The 18,875-nt window shown below is 55.1% G+C and overlaps 1 protein-coding gene across 1 annotated transcript; it reads right to left on the bottom strand.

The window, feature by feature from the left end:
* Positions 1-1,368: 1,368 nt before the first annotated feature.
* On the bottom strand, positions 1,369-18,634 carry CHST1 (carbohydrate sulfotransferase 1). Its single transcript, XM_031459741.2, has 4 exons — positions 18,176-18,634; positions 5,472-5,593; positions 4,708-4,804; positions 1,369-3,498 (listed from the first exon to the last, which is right to left on the bottom strand). The coding sequence occupies exon 4, from the start codon at positions 3,454-3,456 to the stop codon at positions 2,221-2,223; it is 1,236 nt and encodes a 411-aa protein (XP_031315601.1). The 5' UTR covers positions 3,457-3,498; positions 4,708-4,804; positions 5,472-5,593; positions 18,176-18,634; the 3' UTR covers positions 1,369-2,220.
* Between the last annotated feature and the right edge of the window lie 241 nt (positions 18,635-18,875).

Here is an 18,875-nt window from a genome sequence, read left to right as displayed (position 1 = left end):
AGAACCAGCCAGCCATGGCCTCCTTTGGAGCAGGCCTTCTCTAGGTGCTAGAACCAACTGGCCAAGAGCAAGGCACTGATTATCTGGGCACTGATGCCAACTTACACGCTGGCTCCCTCACCACAGGCTGGAGAAGAAGCGCCTGTGAACCAGAGGTGCAAAGAGGGCACTGAAAGCTCCAGGCTGCACCCACCAGTCCTGACAGAGACTTCCCCAAGCCAGCTTCCTGGTCTTGAAGTATGAGGACGTAAATCTGTCTTCCTTTTGTAGAAAAGAAACCTGAAGTCCAGGAAGATAAGCCTTTGACTATTGGCCACTTTAATAGTCATGGCCACCCAAATAAAAGACTACATTTCCCAGCCTCCCTTGCAGCTAAATATAGCCATGTGACCAGGTTCCAGCCAATGAGGCATGAATGAAAGTGATATCTATAATTTGGGGGGGGGGGGTGCTCACAAATAGCAGAAGTGTGTCCTTTCTTGTTTTTCTCTCCTTCCCACTGCCTGGTGAGACATCTTGGACCATAAAGCCAAAAGTAACACCTTAGGACAATAGGGTGCAAACAACATGGAAGGAGCCAAGTCCCCTAATATCTGGGCATACAGCCTGGGAGCCACTATGACAGCTCTGACCAGCCTGCACACACCGTTAAATGGCCTTTCTTGATGAAACTACTATTATCTATGGTGTTTGCTCTAGCCGCTGAATCATGTAATACGACCCAGGACTTGGTTTCCTCAGGAAGCCCAGAACCACTGGGGCTGCCTAATCCCAGACACTCTCATTGTCTCAGGACAACAAAACTGTGAACTCCACCCCAGGGGACAGCTGTTTTCTTGGAATAAGAGCTGAGGAAGCTGCTTGGAGGAAGCTGCTAGATTGCCAAGGATGGGAAGGGTAGCAAGCAAGGTTGATGTTCCCCCAGTGTAGACCCCAGTACGCCAGCACTAGCTGTTAAAATACTGAAATGCTTCCAGACCACTGTCCTGAGCCAACCCACACCTTGAATAGTCCCCCTCCCTGGCTATCCTGGCCCCAGGTCCAGCAGTTAAAAGGGTAACATCTGGCACAGAAAAAGGTGACCAGGACCTCATCAGGATTACCAAGCAAATCATACTACTTGGTAAATATTCTGAAGGTCACCCCTGGCTGTAAGGTGCTTGGTCTCAACTGATTGAGGGGAAATGAAACCCTGAACTCTGTGTTGAGGTTGATGAGAGTGACATGAGTTCTGAAAGCCAGAGACTGGTCACTGAATTCCCACCTCCATCTCCTTCTCTCTCCTCTTCCAAAGCCAGAAACACCTTGGTGGGGTCTAGATGTTTCTTGCCCATTCAGAATGTCCCACAATCACACCCAGACATTACAGCACTCTTTTATTTACAGAAAACACAGATAAAGCATTTCAATGTTCATTAGCAAACTGAACCACTCTTTTTTTTTTTTTCTTTTTGGCACAGAGAAATATCACAGATGGACCCCAAGATCGATCAGAAACCCATAACATTTATCAGCCATCACTGTTCCGGGGCAGCCACAAAACTCAGAGACAGACAGACAAATAGCATTGCCACAGACTGGAAAAAATAAACAAGGTCCACATTCACCTCACAGTAAAAACCTGCTCACCGGCAGGCAAGGGCAGGCAGGAGGGGGCAGTTTCTCTGCTCCAAAGGGGGCAGTAGGCATTGGGAACTGAAGCAGGATGGGGAGGGATAGACACAAATTAGAGAGAGGTGGCCTTTTTGATTTTAACCTCTTACCTTGTAGCAGTAAGACAGTGCAAAAACTACCATACCCTGACCACTCGCCCATTCAAAATGCTTCAGAAGTTGTGTGGTTTGGGGTATCTCTCCTCGTGGGCGCCTGTGTGTGTGTGTGTGTGTGTGCTTGTGTGTGTGTGTGTGTGTGTGCGTATGTGAATGTAGAAGTGTGGTGCTTGTAAACATTGTCACCGTCCACCAGAGACCCAACATCAGCATGTCTGAATGGGGTGGGGTGGGGGCTGGACCCCACTTCACGTCCCCTCTGCCCCCAGTGATTCCTGTCCAAGACGTAGTGCAAATTTCAGAGACAAAGAGAGGCAGAAGAGGGGAGGGGGGCAGGTAGGACACAAAGACCGGGTGGGAGAGTGAAGGGGAAATAAGGCAACAGTTAAAAACGGTCCATTTTATCAAAACCGACACCATGTGCCCCTCGCCCCCACCCACGAAGCCCTCGTCACGAGAAAGGGCGGAAGTCCCGCTCCTCCACCAGGCTGATGGAGGGGTTCTTGAGCTCCTCCTCCGAGGTGGCCATCTTATAGCCCAGCTGCGCCAGCACCCGCTGACAGGCGTTCTGAGCAAAGGCCACGATGTCATAGGAGAGGCGGAAGCGCCACTTCTCGGCTGTGGCCGCCGAGTTTCGCACGGTGCCGTATTTGTGCTTGCCCAAGGTGGGGTCTCCCTGCGTGTTGTTCTGGATCCAGCGCGCCACGTGGCTGTCCAGGGGGATGCCCAGGAAACCGTAGATCTCCTCGGTCTTCTTCATGGGGTTCCTGGCCAGGTCCTCGTAGCGCACCAACATGTACTTGCCCTTGAGCCACGGCGGGCGCATAAGGCCGGTGGACACGGAGTTGGAGAAGTCCTCGCACACAGTGGTCAGCTGCGTCACGTCCAGGTTGTAGGGCTTCCTCCCGGTGCCGTACCACAGCCGCCAGAGCCGGTACGTGTCGCGGAAGGTCTCGCTGCGGGAAGCCAGGATGCCACGCGGGTCTCGGACCAGCTGGATGACCTTGAGGTTTAACCGGGGGTCTTCAACCAGGGCCCGCAAGTCGTTAACCTCAGGTACCCGCACTGTCTTGATAGCCACGTGGTTGCGCTCCCGACAGGCCTCCGCGGCCACCGTCAAGTTCAGCAGACCGCACTTGCGCACGCAGTCCCCCTCCTCCAGGACCAGATCCGCGGAGCCCGGAGGGTCGCACACGGGGCGAGAGCACAGTACCCGGCTGGCCCCACGGCGGAAGATCCTGTCGGTGGTGTGGTTGACAGGCGGAGGCTTGATGTAGTTCTCCAGGAAGTAGAGGTCACAGTCGTAGAGGCTTCTCAGGAGGTCACGGCTGGCGCCCAGCATGACCCGCCGGTCCGCGGGGCTCTTGCCCTGGGTGAAGCGGGGTATGAGCGTGTTCTGGACGTGGTAGAGGGGCTCAAACAGGTAGAAGACGTCCAGGTGCTGGTTAAAGAGCTGGCCCACGAAGGAGGAGCCACTGCGCGTGGTGGCCAGGATGAGGATGTGGGTCTTGCGGGAGAGGTTATAGGCGAAGGTGGGGCCCTCCTCGCACAGCCGCTCCGCCAGCCCGGCCTCGGCCAGCCCAGGGCAGGTGTGGAAGGACTTGGCCGTGAAGGTGCGGATGGCCGTGTACTGGATGGCGATGGAGGCCAGGGCAAGGAGGAGGACGGCCTTCCAGGAACATTGCATGGCTGGGCACCTTCATGGGGCTGCTTCTCCACCATGTGAGGTCTGTAAGCAAAGGTGGCAGCCATCACGGAGCAGCCAGATTCTGTGCCTGACACAGCCAGGGCACTGGCTTGCTCCCTTGGAGGAGGTGGTCCCCAGCTGGCTGGGGGAAGTACCCCCAGCTCCGTGCCCCAATGCCCACCCATGCACCAAGGCCAAAATGATTCTTGTGGTAGACTGTACTATTTTCTAGGGACTCCTAGGGGCTACTGGGGACTAAACGAACTCATCCCTGTACCCTGGGGTTTAACCTCCAGAATTCAGGGTCCTCCAGTCATGAACTGAGTCCTGAGTGGGGCCTGACTGTGCAAGACCTTAACTCCCCCAACTCCCACATTTAGGGAATGACCAGTTCCCACCTTAAGCCATCCCTCGTCACTGTCTATCACCCCCTGCCAGCATCTCCTGGGCCCAGCTGCATCTTTTTCTACCCCCGTGAGCTGGCACCCAGTTCCCCATGTGGTCCATCTTTCCTCCAGCTCCTGCCCACCCCCAGGAGGAAGAAGAGTCCATTCAGATGCTGCTTCCTAACTCCAGCCCCTGTGCAGAAAATAAGCCCTGTACACCATGAGTTGGTGGGCTGCCAGCCTCTGCTCACCCTTGCCCACTGGGCCGGGAAAGATGGATAACTATGTCAAGATGTACGACCCCCCTCCCCCAATTTACAGATGCAGGCCACCAGCTTCCAGATGAGGACTCTTTGGGCTCATAGAGTCTCTAAGAGTCAACTGGCTCAGAGCAGAGATAGGGTCCGGGGGCTGCTGAGAAGCATCCCTTTCCAGGCTCCAGCGCCCTCCAGAATTTGCTCCTGGCCCCTCGGGGAGGGGTCCAGGCCCTGGGGAAAATGACCCCCATGTCAGCAGAGTGAACCGGCTCCTCCAGCTACCCCCATCCCCAGCCAGACCTCAGGTGCCTCCACCCTTAGGCCCTCACCCCCTTCTGCCCATAAGGTGAGCTCAGGGACCTCACTGATCCAGCAATGGCCCCAGAGAACCCAGGTGGGGCAGAGAGAAGAGGAAGGGATGAAAAAGAAGGGGCATCTCAAGGAAGGGAGAAAGTGTGGGGGATGGGGAGGGCGTGCCAGAGGTCCCAGGCCAGGAGCCAACCTGAGCATCTGAAAGTCACTCCCAAAAGAGGCCAGCTCAGCTAGCAGCCCTGGGGGAGGCCCGGGGGTACTCCAAGAGTGAATGCAGGGAGAGCACCAATACTTACCAAAGAGAGGCTGTTCCAAGTTGGGGAGTCCACAGCTGCCAGGTCTCCTGGCCAAGTCAGCAGTCACAGCCTGGAGAGCAGCCCTGTGGCCAGCAGACTGCCAGGAGACAGAGAGGAGGCTCTGAAGTGGGGTCTCCCAGAGCCTCCCCACCCCTTCTCCTCTGTGTCCTGTGCCCAACAGACTGCTCCCCAGGCCTGAGCAATGGAGGCCCTGCCAGCTCTCCCAGATCTCTCACTGAATCAGGGCTCCAGATAACCCAGTGCCATCTCTGATCCCCTATGGGTCCTGCCCTCTGGGTCCTGGGCTGCATCCCACCCCCTTCACCCACCTCTTCCACCCCCTACCCATACCCTCCTAGCAAGCCACTGTCCCTGTGCTCACACCAGGCCTCAGTGGGCAGGAAGCTGGCGAGCTTGCATGCCCAGCTGACTGAGAGTTGGTGCCTCACAAAGGCAACCACCCCAGGGAGTCATTCCTCCCAGCTGCTACCCAAGGGAGCTGCAAAGAAATCCACTGGCCACAAACACCCCTAAGCCTGGCTAGCTCTGTTCAGCTTTGCTGACAGACTGACCCAACCAGACACAGTGCATAGTGCCCAACAATAGAACAGAGTCCAAGTTATCCCAGAAAAGGGGGCCAGGGCACACTCCAGATAGGTTCTACATTTATAATCAACAGAGCATTCTGACTCTTTAAAATTCAACTCATTCAGTGATTCCCCAAGAAGGGGTTTAGCGGAAGTCAGCAAGGGTGAGGGACTCACCCCAGACCTCCAGGTGGAAATGGCAGCTCAGTCAAGACAGCCCGCACACTGAGGACCGCGAGGAAGGGACAGCCAGGAAGTGAGGTCTCCTTCCAAGCACGTGGAGAGAGGAGAACAGCTACCTGAAATTCAAAGCAAAAGTGGACCAGGGCGGATTTCTGACCTTGATGCTCTTTGCAGATTCTAGGTTAAAACACCAAGATTGCACAGCGCTATCTTGGGAGGCGTCTACTGAATACATATTCAGTATTATTAAGTGTTAAACCCTTTACCAGTGCGAGCTCATTAATTCCTTGCAAGAACTTTACATGGAAACCAGGATTGTCTCCATCAACCAGGCGAGAAAGCCGGGGTACAGAGATGCGGAGAAAGCTGCCTGAACTAATGCACCTGGCTTAGTCCCCACCCAGCAGGTTCACCGGAGCCCCTGCTCCCTCCCTCTACGGAGACATGACAGACATGACTGACCGTTCCTCCAGCTTACCCAGACTTGGCCTGCAAACATGCATTCAATTAACGTCCCTGGCTCCTTTGTGAATTGTCGTGAGACGAACTGGGCATTAGATGGGGACGTTCAGATGGTTTCTGAGACAGAGCATGTGTCTTCCCTTTGCTGTCTGGTCTGATTGATCTACTGGCTCATGGCTGGTGGGATGAACTCTGGTGCTTTGTGAATATTCTTCCCACATCCTGCTACTTGGCACGACTCCTTTGGGGGCGAGGCAAGTGGGTCCTCAGTTCACAAACCTGCAGCACTGCCTGGCTCAGTGCACTCACCCAACCCTGCACACTGCGTTATTCCTTACAGCCCCCTCTGGAAGGCCGGGGTCCTCACTCCCATTGCTGAGATGATGAAACGAAGGCGCAAAGACTAAGTAAACAAGCACGGTCAAGTATGAAGTAGCAGAGACTCGAATCCCTCTGGGTCAGACTCAGGCCAATGCTGTGGCCCTTGCACCATCAGGTTAGTGGGGAAGAGACATGCTGAAGCTTGGGGAGGGGCACCAAGGCTGGGCTGAGATAGCAGTGCGCCAGCTGAGGCTCTGGGGCCCAGGAGTCCTGTTTTAAGTATGGAACTCCACGTGGTACCCAGTACCACATCACCAGGTGGCAGTAAATAGGGGAAAGGCAGAGTCAAGATTCCTGGGAACTTCCAATGTGATCAGAGGAAAACCAGAGTGCTGACCACATCCCATCCCACCTCTGCTTCACCCCATGGCAGAAGAAGATGCCATCTCCATCAGCAGGGTTCCATGAGGTACCCAGAGAGAACAGCTTCACTGCATTAAATGTGACTCCTTTGCCAAGTGCAGGCCCGCCCTACCCAAGGGTCCCAAGACAAACATGAATGCCTTTAGAGAACAGATAGGGAAAAGCCATCAGTATTAGTGCAAGGTAATATTTTTAAGCTATTTAGGGGGGGGCCCATACTTCAGTTGTGATGCGGTTTCATTTGGCTGTACTTCCTTTGTATTTATTCACAAGCGTCTGTTAGTTATCTAGCGTGAACCAGCCATTGTTCTGGGCCCTACGGGTTAAATAAAATGAAAGAAGACAAGCACTTACAGGGCATCCAAGATGTTCCTCCCAGGCAGATGCTCCCTTCACAAGCATCTGCTCATTTAGTCCTCACGCCAATCCTATGAGTTCATAGCCCCATTTTAGAGATTAGGAAACTGAGGTTTCACAAGCTCACACCCCTAGTAAGGGGTAGAGCGGATTCCAGCCCAGGTGGTATGTTCTAAAGCTTATGCACAATCCTCCGCCCTGACCCACTCCTTCTTCCACTCCATTCAACACCCTTTGGTCCCCACCAAGACAGGAAACAAGCCTTAAAGAGTTTTCACTCAACTCTAGGATTCCAGTTCCAAAAGCCAAATTCATCCAAGGTTTTCTTTAAAGAGGAGCATCTTTCAGGGAGGAGACCATTTCAGTTTCTTCCCCCCACGTCCCCTCCCTACCCCTACCCAAAGAAATGTAAGGCCAGGATTGGAAGCTGCTGTCTTTGCCAATAAATCATAAGTAACTAAAGCATCTCAGTGTTATAAATCCCTAAGAAAGTAGGACTCAGATTCACAAGGTACAGCCTGGACACACAGGAGGGGAATGTGTATGAAGGCCCAGCCACAGGCCATCCCCCTGTCCCTCCAGGAGGGCAGAGTCAGGGCATGGGAACTGGAAAATGGAGGAAGTCAGGCGCTCCTAGAAATGCCCGTACTCTCCTGCCAGCCTGGCAGATCCGGGCCCAGGGCCGGCCAAGGGTCCTTGGTATGCTGGAGGCATCTGCCCTGGAAACCAGAGGCCTTGAGGCTAGGCCCCTTTGTTCCCAGGGGAGCTTTGGCCACTGCAAGGGACTCCTCGATACCCTTAACCTCCGAGCTGGGCTGCGAGCCCCAGCGCCCCTCCCTGGGCTTCTCACAGCCTCTGGTATGCCTTCCCTCCATCTCTGGTTAACCAAAATCCAGGCAAACCTTTGACACAGGAGCCCAGAATCTGTAAGTTCTTTTGGGAGGCAGGGATCTTGCCCATTCCCAAAAGAAAGCTCAGATTTCAGTGTCAGCCATCTTCAGATTAGGGCATAGGGGGCATGGAAAACACCTCCATTTGGGAAAATTATAATTCACAGCTAAGAGCTCAAGCCATGAAACCACACCCACCTAGATCTGTCACTTAGCAGGTGCACGGACCTGGGCGACTCATCAGTTGTCTCTGAGCCTCAGTTTCCCCACCCACAAAGTAGGTATAACCGTAGTAGTGGCTGTAAGAGTTAAAGGACTTAAAGCATTTAGTCCATGCCAGGCATATAACAGAGCACAGCCTTGTGTTTGGGACATCGGCTCTGGCACCAGCTCTATTCATGATCAGATTTCTCAGTCTCTCTGGGCCTCTGTTTTCTCACCTTCAAAATGGGGATAATTTTCAAAAGCCTGTTGTGAGGATTAATTAGTTAATATGGTGCCTAGCATAAAGTAAGCACTCAATAAATGTGTTACTATTATCATCATTAAATGTCTTGCTTGCCTTTTCCTCAGGGAAGCCCCTCAGAACAAATGATAACTGACTGACAGGGAAGCAGACACTCTCCCTGACTGCTGTGCCCTGACCTCTGCCAGGCAGGCCTCTGCCCACAGCCCACGGCCCCTTCCTTCCTCCCTCCTCTCCCAGCCCTGGGAGCTTTCTCAGGCAGAGCCACCGCAGTGGCTTTCCTGCTTCCCTCTAGTGGCCACATCCTGTAGCGCAGCCTCTTAGCACCACGTCTTTATTGTGTTCAGAATTCCTGGCTAGTTGGCTGCAGCCTGATGTGAGGATGCAGGCAGCAGGAGGGGATGTTGCAGGAGGTAGTGAAGTGTGATGAAGATACACCCGGCCCAGCCTGCGGGCTCTGCTCTCTACACCCTCTCTTCTTCACCCACAGACCAAGAGGCAAGCAGCAACAGGCAGCTTTATATCGTCTGAAGGGCCTCTGCTTCCTGGCCTCATTCCGCTCTGGCAGGGGAAGGAACTCTGAACTGAATGTCACAGGCAGGAGCAGCCCACAGGCTCTGCGTTTCCCTGGCTGGATGACCTTGGACTCACCCCCTAGCCTCTTTGTGCCTCGGTTTTTCCACAGATCCAACGATGCTAAGAGCTTCCCAGTTCTGACCACTGGGGTTCTCTGATCCCTGGAAGGCCCAGTACTCCACTCTCAGAGTCAGGGCCACCCTCGCTGCAGGCAGGGGACCCTCCTTCCAGAGTGGGAAAGCTCCAGTCATCTGCTAAGAAGATATAGGGCTGGCATCCCTGCCCACACCCCATCCCGATCCGTGGCTGCCCTGGAGCCCAAGAACCAAGGGGCTCCGTCCTCTGCACCATTAGCCCCTGCCTCCTGCTCTATGAAATCCCAAGCAACGCAGAGCTATGGTTCTTTATCTTTTCTGGGTCACAGACCCCCTTGGAGAGACACAATCCCTCTTCCCGGAAAGATCCATTTGTGCCCACAACTTTATGCACAGAATTAGAAGGTTCCTAGACCTCCTAAAACCTGCCCATGGGCATCCCTTCTCTTCCCTAGAGGCTTAACCCCTTCATTATGAGCCTTCCCCACCCTAGGGTTTTCTTTTCAACTGACCCAATCAGAGAAGGCTCCATAGATGTGTAAGTACTGATGGGGAACCATCATCCAAGATGTATTATTAAGTAAAAAAGCTTGAGCCAGAAAACACACATGCAATGCTATGTAGCCATTTCTCATTTTTTTAAGGGGGGTTGTCTGTGTGTATACATATAAATAAATATTTGAATATATTTATGACGGACCAGAAGATCTTGCACTGAACTGGTTAACTGTAGCTGCCTGGTGGGAGGAGCTAGACTAGGGTGGGAGCAAGGCACAGTTTATACTGAGTGTTTTGATTCAGTTTGAGTTCATTGACTTTGGGGACAGAGTGAAGCCACCCCATGCAAGAACTGGAGGGGCGACTGATGACCAGGTGGGGCACTGAAACTCAGCACTGGCATCTCACTGTGTCTCCTATTCTGTCCCCAGGGCACTGACAGCCAGATCTCTCCTCCCCCATTCCCAAGCACCAGCGTTGAAATTCACCACCTTTCGGCCAGAACTGGTCTCGGTTTGCTCAGATAGGGGACAGCAGTCACCTGGTGCTGCTGAGACAAAGCAGGAGTTGAAAAGGGCAAGACCTCAAAAGGGGGCCTGGGGCTTTAGGGAGCAGCTGAGGTCCAAGTTGGGGAAATGACTCCTCTCTCCACTTTTTTCTCCCTCTCTGCTTTTTTCCTCCTTTCAGCAAGCTCTGGGGAGATAAGAAGAGCAGAGGAATAAAACCTGAATATTGTATTTCTCACCAGACTCAGGAGCCAGTATGGAGGGACCCCAAGGCAGTACAGTCCCAGGAACTGGAGCAAGGGGCAGAGGGAACTGGACAGTGGGGGAGGAGCTGGCAAACAGGCCTCTGGGATGGAACTTGCAGAAAGGAAATGCTTAATCCCTGCATCTGCGGTAGCCAGCGTTGGTCTACCATAGATGTTTGTTTAGTTAAAGCTAAAACACATAAAACAGCAAGGTTTTTTCTTCCCAAGGAAAATGAGTTGATGAAAATGAGGCAAGGGGAAAACAAGGGTGTGAAAATCTGAAAGAACTAGGAGCCAGGTCAGTGTACAACAGCCAAGCCACTTCTGGGCTACACATATAGATCAGAGCTACCTGGCAGCCAATGGGAAAAGAGAAATCTTTCATTAACATGTTTCATAGGATCTGTGAGATAAAGATGAAAGCATCTACTCAAGAGATACCCAGCTATTCCTGATATTTAATCCAGCACAAGATTTCTCCTGAAAGGTCTCCTGGAGAGCCCTGAGCATGTACGGCTGTCCTTAAGACCTCATACCTAACAAGTCCTAGGACGAGTTTCACAGGACTGTGTCCTTGAACAGCCTTCAAAATGAGCAGTATGTCAACATGCAATTCAGCCTGTGCAACCTTCCAGGGGAGGCAATCTGATGGGGTCCAATCTTAGCCTCTGTGTTCTGGTGACACCCAGGGGAGACTGGAGGCCCCAGTGCTTCTTTCTCTTTGGGGTGGTGCTCCCTCAATTGGAAACACTGTGAGGTCTATGGTCCTTCTCCTAGAATCTGCATCAACACAAACATGGTTTTTGTGTACAAACTCTAGGGTCCCTGGGCCCTGTGGCCTATCCACAGACCCCCACAGGCAGAACCAGTACATCCTTTGGGCATCGCCAATGGGGGTAAGTTCTTACAATCATGGTTCCAAAGACAAGCATCCAGACAGTGACAGTCCACCAACTTTACACCATCAGCAGAGCTGCTTGGCTGCCTCTTATAAGCCCTGGTGTCTCTAGAGCAGGTCACTCCAGTGTCCACACTTGATGACCTTGGGGATACACATGGTGTCTCAGGCCTCCTTGAGAAGTTACCCACAGGGGTGCAAGGAAGCAGGCTGGGTGGTGGGGCCAGCCAGGTCTGGTGTGAATTCCACTGCTGCTGCTTTAAAAGCTACGAGACCTTGAGCAGGGCACTTAACCTCTGCAGGCCTCAGTTGTCCTTATCGATGAAATGAGAAAGATGATCACAGACTCTTTCAAATACTTGGGTTGTGAGACAGGAAGCCAATGAAGCTTAGCACAGGGCTGGGCACAGAACAGCGCTCATTAAGAAGAATAGTGAGCATGATTTTTAGGGACCGCACTAACCTACAGACAGGCCATAGTGGCCTGGAAATGTTTAAGGAAGTTAAAGCAGACACTACAGACTTCTCCACAAAGCTCCCACCATCTGTGTTGTTGGAGACGCTTGTTGTTCAGCTGCAGAGACTAGCTACAGTCCTGCCCTGGGCCCAGTCCATCAGCGGGGTCCAGGCCCAACCTGAGGAAAGTTTTCCCCAGCAGTGGGGAGAGTGACTGACCTCCTGGCACGAGGCCCCAGTGTGCCGACTCCTCACGGGGGAGGGATGAGTCAGAAGGGCCTGGTTCCCTGTCTCAGGCTGGTCCTACCACAGCCTGGCCTATGGTAGGCGGGACCCTTCTGCACCGGCACTGGACGGAAAAGCCCCAGTTTCCTGTCCTCCCTTCCCCCACCCAGCAGCCACAGCCAGAGTCGGAATAGTACCAAGGCCCCGCCCCCTGGATACTGGGGCTTCAGCCTATCCTCCCAGCTTCAAGGATGGGAAACAGCCAACAGGAGCTAAAGCAGAGGCAGCTGCCACTGGACAGGCTGAGAGGGGGGCCATCTGTCCCTGAATCCTGAAGTCTCCAGTCTCAAGCCACCTGCAGAAGGCCCAGCTGGTCCCTGGGGATGAGGGAGGGCGGGCTGGGTGTGGGGGAGGCTCACCTGAGCCTTGAGGCTATAACACAGGAAGAAGGGGCTGCAGGAGTGGACCCCCAGATGTGACCACCATTCTGGCTCCCATCAAGTGGGTGCTGACTGCAGGTACCCTTGCCATTTTTCATGGATGAGGAGCAGTGAGGCTCAGGCAAATGAGGGAACTGGTCCCAAAGTGCACAGCTAGTCTGTAGTGGGACCAGGATTCAAGCTCAGATCCTAGAACTGCCCCAGCCCTGGCCCTAACCACACAGCTTAAGCCCCCAGGCCACCCTCAGCACCTGGAGACTAAAGGGCAGGGGCAGGGAGTGCCAGGGCCAAGGTGGCCACAAGGGTCCCCACACATACCGGTGCCAACCCTGACCTTGGCATTCACCCAGACCCAGACATGGGTTCATCCAACAAACACCTACTGACCACATCTAAGGATCAGATCCCTGCAGTGTCAGCTGGATGGATGTGAGCTGCCTATGGCCCCTCCTGCCTGGTTCCCCTGGACACCAAATGCATATGTACCATCTCACCGCTTCTCAGGGGCTTCTCCCTCCCAGCTGAATGACAGAAGGAAGGTTATCCCAAGGATTAGAAGAAATAATGTATATGGAGAAGCCGGGTGCAGCATCCCACCTGATGGCAGTAACCAAAACACACTCTGCTCCCCATTCCAGGGCTCCAGGTCTGGCTACGCAAGTAGAGGTGGGAATGGGTGGTTTCATGGCCGATGAGCGCAGGGATGCCCAAATCCTCTGCAGCCAAGAGGACACCGAAGGATGTCTTTATTACCACCTGGCCTGAAGTGGGCTGGAATGGGAAAGGCCCAAAGGGGGCTCCCCTGTTCCATAAGCCCAGAACTTATCACCAGCCCGCAGCTGGTCCCAAGGGTGCCAGGTGGTTCAAACTATCAGTCTTCCATCTCCTGGATGAGAGCTGCTCACTGATAACATGACAGTCAGACTAGTATCCCTGCCCCCACGTCGACAGGGACCTCCATCAGAAGACATAATGGCCGCTGCTCACCGAGGATCCATTTCACAGGTGAGAGACAGAGGCTCACAGAGGGTAAGTGACTTGTTCCCACAGCTGAGTGGTGGCAGCATAAAATGGACTGAGGCTAAGGGGTGTTGTGTGTGAGGTGCATATGTAGCAAGGTCCTCATCTGTCCAAGTTTCTCCCTAAAGACTATCCTTCCTTCCTTTCTGACCTCCTAGAACCCTTGTTGGGAACCACCCCAGTTACATGTATACACCTTAAGTGGTTAGGAGCAACAGAGCAGAGGGTGAAACCCATACATTGGGTCCTGGGCAGCCTTACCAGGTCCCCAGGGAGGAGAGAGCACACCTACTTCCCAGGGCAGGTGAGGGGCTTAAACAAGATCTCAAACATAACACTTCTAGCATAGTGCTTGGTACAAAGCTCAATATCCTCGGAATGTCAGCATCAGACTTGTCTGTCTGTCGTCTTCATCTGCCAGCAGAATCCCAGGCCCTCTGACCAGCCCTACCCTCAGTGCCCAGCTTGAGGTCCCCAGTGCACTGCGGGGACTCGGTGGGTGCTAAACTACTTGCTTCCCCCGGTGGAGACGTGGAGAAGGGAAGGGCTGTGCTGTGATCTCCATCCCAGAGGAAGAGATGAGCGTTCCCAGCAACTCCCAGCCCACAGCCTCCCAGCTCTAATCAAGGAGCAAATACAAACAGGGAATCTCTAAACATTTAGAAAACGTGGGAACTCTGTGCCCCACGCGGCACTGTGGGGATTTATAAAGAACAAATCATGCCTGACAAACTTGATAGCTTTCTTGATAGAATTACAAGACTGGTAGATGAAGGAAATACAGGCAGGGTAATATATCTTGATTTTTAGCAAAGCATTTGATACAGCACCTCAAGTAATCTTACAAAATTAATTCAAACAGACTTGGCCCTAAGCACTTGTCATGGGGCTGAAAGCCAGAGGGGGGAGGTCCCAAGGGTCCTGAGTGGAGGAGGCAAGCCCAAGGGTAAGGAGCTGAGGTACAGACTCTGGAGACAGGGCAGGGCTGCCAAGACCCGGTGTTGGGTCAGATCTTATCCAACATCTTCATTAATGATCCTGAGAGAGGGAGTAAACAGTCCGTTAATGAAATTTGCAGAGGATATTAAATTGGAAGGTGCTGTGAACACCAATGAGGACAGCAAAGCGGTCCAGAGAGACCTGGGGGAAGAACCTTGGCAGGGAACTGTCAGCATGGAGGAGGGTAGGAGGTGCGGCTGGGCAGCAGCGTCTGGGGCTACCTGGAGAGCCGGGGAAGAGGGAAGGGCATCCCCAGGGCTGGGATGGTACTGAGAGCAGCCACAGTTAGCTTGGGTGATGGCTTTAATGGACAAGCCCCAAGAATTTCAGTTTTCCCATCTGTAAAATAGAAGAAAGGGCAAACAGATATGGAGAGCTGCTTCACAGCTCTGAGAGCTGGTACTGATGCGGGGAGTGCCTTTAGGGAACTTGGAGCTAAAGGCCATCTTATGGGAAGGGAGGAGGGGAACAGTGACACAGAGAGGAGGAGGATGTGTCTGCAGGCCAGGGAGGGGAGAGCAGCAATAGAAAGACGAGCGGGTGAGGGAGACTGGCTGAGCCATTCTTGGTGCCCAGAATGTCCTCAAGCCACTGCCCTGATGCTGCCAAGGCAGGTGCTGCTGGGGTAAACAGAAGTGGGCAGACCCCTCTCCCAGCCAACTGGGCAGGAACACGTCAGCTGGTGGCTCGGGCTGCAGCCCTGAGCCTATCCAGATTCATAGGGTATACTAGGAACACTGCAGCAACAGAGGTTCTAACCTGCAGGGATGAGGAGGCCAGCATCTGTTATCTTTCTGGAGAGTTCTTATTCCCTCTTTGGCAGATTATCAGGAGGGAGATGCTTCTCCAGTCAGGCGAGCCAGCCTCTCCAGGATTGGAAAGTTGTCCCAGTCCAGTCCCTTCTCTATCCTCAGAGTCGGACCTCTCCTGTCCCTCTACCTCTGGCCCCATCCCAAGGGGGCTGAGACAGGAAGCTGCCCAACCATCTGGACTTGAAAGATTTGTTCCCACAAGGCTCCTAGACAGGTCGGGTCTGAACAGGAGCCAGGATGTCCTAGCATGGCGCTCAAGCCCTCAGCAACCTAAATAAGAGCTCTGTGGGAGGAAGAAATGGATAACTGGTTCCCAGCTGGGGGTGTACTGGCGCTGCTGGAGAGGATCTTCCAAAGAGGAGGCCAGCCCTGCCAGAAGTCAAGACCACCCATTGAGTATAGAGGATGGATCCAAGTGAAAGCACTGCCCAGGGAGTTCCTTCCAACAGCCATTAATAATAATGACACTTAGTGAACATGTACTATGACAGCGTTCTGACTATGACTATGACTGCCTTCTTCATATTAACGAGTTTGACCTTGACAACAACCCTGTGAGGTAGGTAAGTGCTCTTATTGCCTCCATTTCACAGAGGAGGAAACCAAGGCATACAGTGGCAACCATGAGTCTTGGCACCTAGTCAGAAAGCCCACTGGAGAAGCAGCCACCTGCCAAGAGCCACAGGGGGAGCTCAGCGGCTCCTGGTGGGGGTGGGGAGGACCCCATGAATGGAGAGACACAGCCCTTCCTATAAAGACCCCAGAGCCTCGCCCAGACTCTCCTTAGCCCCTTTGAAGGGAGTTGGTCCAACTCTTGCCACACTTGTGGAGCCTGGTTTTACTATATGTTTCCCTTCTCCCCCACCAGCACCGCGCTACACTGAGTCCTCCGCACAAGTCTGTTTCCATGGAAACCATACAGTGACTCAGGGCTTCGGGACCTTCTCTGAACCAGATTATGAATATCAAATGCTCCCTCCCCGCACCAATGCAGAGTGAGTTGGAAAAGTAAAGAGAGACCCACAGTGGGCAAGGGAGAGGAACAGAGGTGTGAGCAAAGGGAACTCAATGGGGCCCAAGCCTGGACCCCCGCGAAAGCATAGCATCTGGGCCCCACTGCAGGCTCATTGGAGCACAGATGTACAACTCCGTGTGTGTGCAGCCAGTACACACATACCCCATATCAGCACCATTTGTACCACCCCTCCTCTGGAACTAGGGCCCTGTGGGTGGGGGCAGGGAGGTAAGGGGGATCGACATCCCTCCTGATGGGGGCCTGCACATTGCAAAGGTGGCTGAGGGGCCAGGGAGGAGGGAAGCTGTCTTGCAAGAGGAGGTTGACTTCAGATGCTAAAGAGGAAACCTCTAACAAAAAGCATTGCAATTCTCAGCAAAGAGGGAAATTTAGATTTTCAGGGGAAAACATGTTTCTGCTTTGAGATGAGGAGGTTAGGTGTTAACTGTATGTGCCAGGAGGGAGGTGCTGCTATGATTTCAAAGCCTCGGCGGGGTTGGGGGAGATCATCAGCAGAGACTTCATTTCACTTGCCCCCCTATCCTGGCCTGGCCTAGGGTGGCTCACCTGCCCTGATCAGGATAGCAGCAGGGAAATGAAAGTTTGCTGGGCCAGGCTCCTGGCCTCCCTCAGGGGGCCTAAGGCCCAAGGGCAAATCCACCTCCTCCTTTCCCCAGCAGCTCCCTGAAGACCCAGGAAGGGGAGGAAGAGAATAGGTTGGAGGCTTGATACCTCCCTGGTGAATCCAATGTGTGAGTCATGACAGTGAGTGCACTTTGAAAAAGAAACAGGGTCATGATGATGCCTGTGATTGTCCCCAGCAGCCAAAGACTGGAGCCTGGGAACTGCTTGCCCAGGTAAGGTCTCTGCCTGAGGCAGCCAGCCCCACCTCAAGGGGTTGAGGCACCCTTAAAGTAGGTAATTGGTACCTCGGCCCCCACCTGCTTGCTTCTTACACCTACAGCTCCTCTGGCTGGCCAGAGCAGCTACCTTCCCAGCCAGGGTGCCTGCCTCCTGCCCCCAATCCCAAGTCCCCTCTGCCTCCAGCCTCTGTCAGCCCTCCGGAAGATGCTGGGCTCAATTGACTGGACACCCCAGCTCCCTGTCTCCTGCCTCCACCTGTCTGTCAAATGTCTATGCCGGTCCTCTGGCACCTGGACTCCTGGCAGCCCTTCTTAGAAGCCTCCAGCTTAGGAGCAGTGTTTAAGTCCATCAGGAGAAAAGCTGCACCAGAGGTGAGGAATCTAATCCTGGGAAGGGGCAGGTACAGGATAGGGAAGGGAGTACCCTATGGCATCACAAATCAGGCCAAAGTGCAACCCTAAGATAACCATCAGGGCTTATTTTACCTTTTAACCCCTAGCTTCTCGGCCAAGGCCACTGTGGGTTCCCAGAGCCGGAGGGGGGTTGCTCTCCGAGTCCTACCCAAAGAAGAGCAGGAAGGTGGTTCTGGCTGGGGGAGTAGTGGGGGTGGTCGGCACCTTCTGGCAGCCCCGGCCCCCCGGAGACTAGTTCATCGCAGAGTGATTGGTGCGGGTGCGGAGCAGGGGCTGGGAGCAGGAAGCAGGGGGCAGCCCCTGTCTCTGGGTGCAGCTCTGGTTTGGAAAGTTGGTGCAAGCGTGGGGACCTCATGGTCTCCAGGCGCCTCAGCAGCCCTGAGCCGGGCAGGCTGTGGGACGATGAGCCCCGAGCAGACCCCGAGTGCGTTCCGCAGCAGAGGGGAGCCGGCGCCTCGCGGCCGCCGCGCGTCTCAAGTTTGCTGCCCTCCTCGAATGGGGGCGGGGAGGACTAGGGTGATCGCGGCGCTCACCCACCGCCAGCCCGGGAAGCCCCTTCCTGCGCCTAGCACGCTGTTGTCCTCCCCCCGCCCCGCACCGCCGGTAGCGACTGTCCCCGAGCCGAGGGGCGTCTCCCACCGCGCCCGCGCCCCTCCCCGCTGCTGCGGCGAGCGTCCGCTCCCGCCCGCCCCGGGGCCCGCCGGGCCCGGCCGGTACCTGGTCGGGGGCACACCGGGAGCCGCTGCAGCGCCCAGCGCCGGCTCCATCCTCGGGTCTGGAGTCAGGCTCGCCGGGGGCTGGCGGGCGGCGGTGGCGGCGGCGGCGGCATCCTCCGCCTCCCGCGCCCTCCTCCTCGGCCTCCTCCCTCCTCCCTCTTCTTCCACCGCCTCCGCGCGCCCCTCACGGGCCCCTCTTCATGGCCCGGGGACGCGAGCCCGGGACGGCTCGGCCAGCGGAGAACGTCCTCCGGGGCAAGGTGCGGGACCAGGGACGGGAGCGCGAGGGCCCCAGGGGCGCTGGGCCAGGGGTCGGGACCCCGAGCGCCGCAGCCCGGGGCGCCGGAGAAGAGCAGCAGCCGCAGGCGCCGGAGCCTCACCGCGCGCCCGCCCGCCCTACGTCCAGAGCCCTGAGCGGCGGCGGCGGCGGTGGCTACAGAGCCAGCGAGCGGCGGGCGCTGCGGTCCCGGCTCCACCTCCCCAAAGCCGCCCGCCCCTCAGCTGCCGCCCGCCCCCTGCTCTTCCCCACCCCTCCAGCGCTCGCCCTCCCGCTCCCCGCGCCGCCCTGCAGGCTCCCGCTTGCCGCGCCGCCCCAGCCACCAGTGCTTGGGACACCCCTTCCGCAGGCCGGCTCGTGTGCCAAGCCCCCATCCCCTGGGGGGAGCCACACCCACTCCTTGGGTTTGGGGAGACCCGCGGAG

This window comes from Camelus dromedarius, chromosome 12 (genome assembly GCF_036321535.1).
Source record: "Camelus dromedarius isolate mCamDro1 chromosome 12, mCamDro1.pat, whole genome shotgun sequence".
In the NCBI taxonomy this organism is placed as follows: Eukaryota; Metazoa; Chordata; class Mammalia; order Artiodactyla; family Camelidae; genus Camelus; species Camelus dromedarius.
Note: the sequence above shows the minus strand (reverse complement) of the source record. Positions and strands in the feature narration are given on the sequence as shown.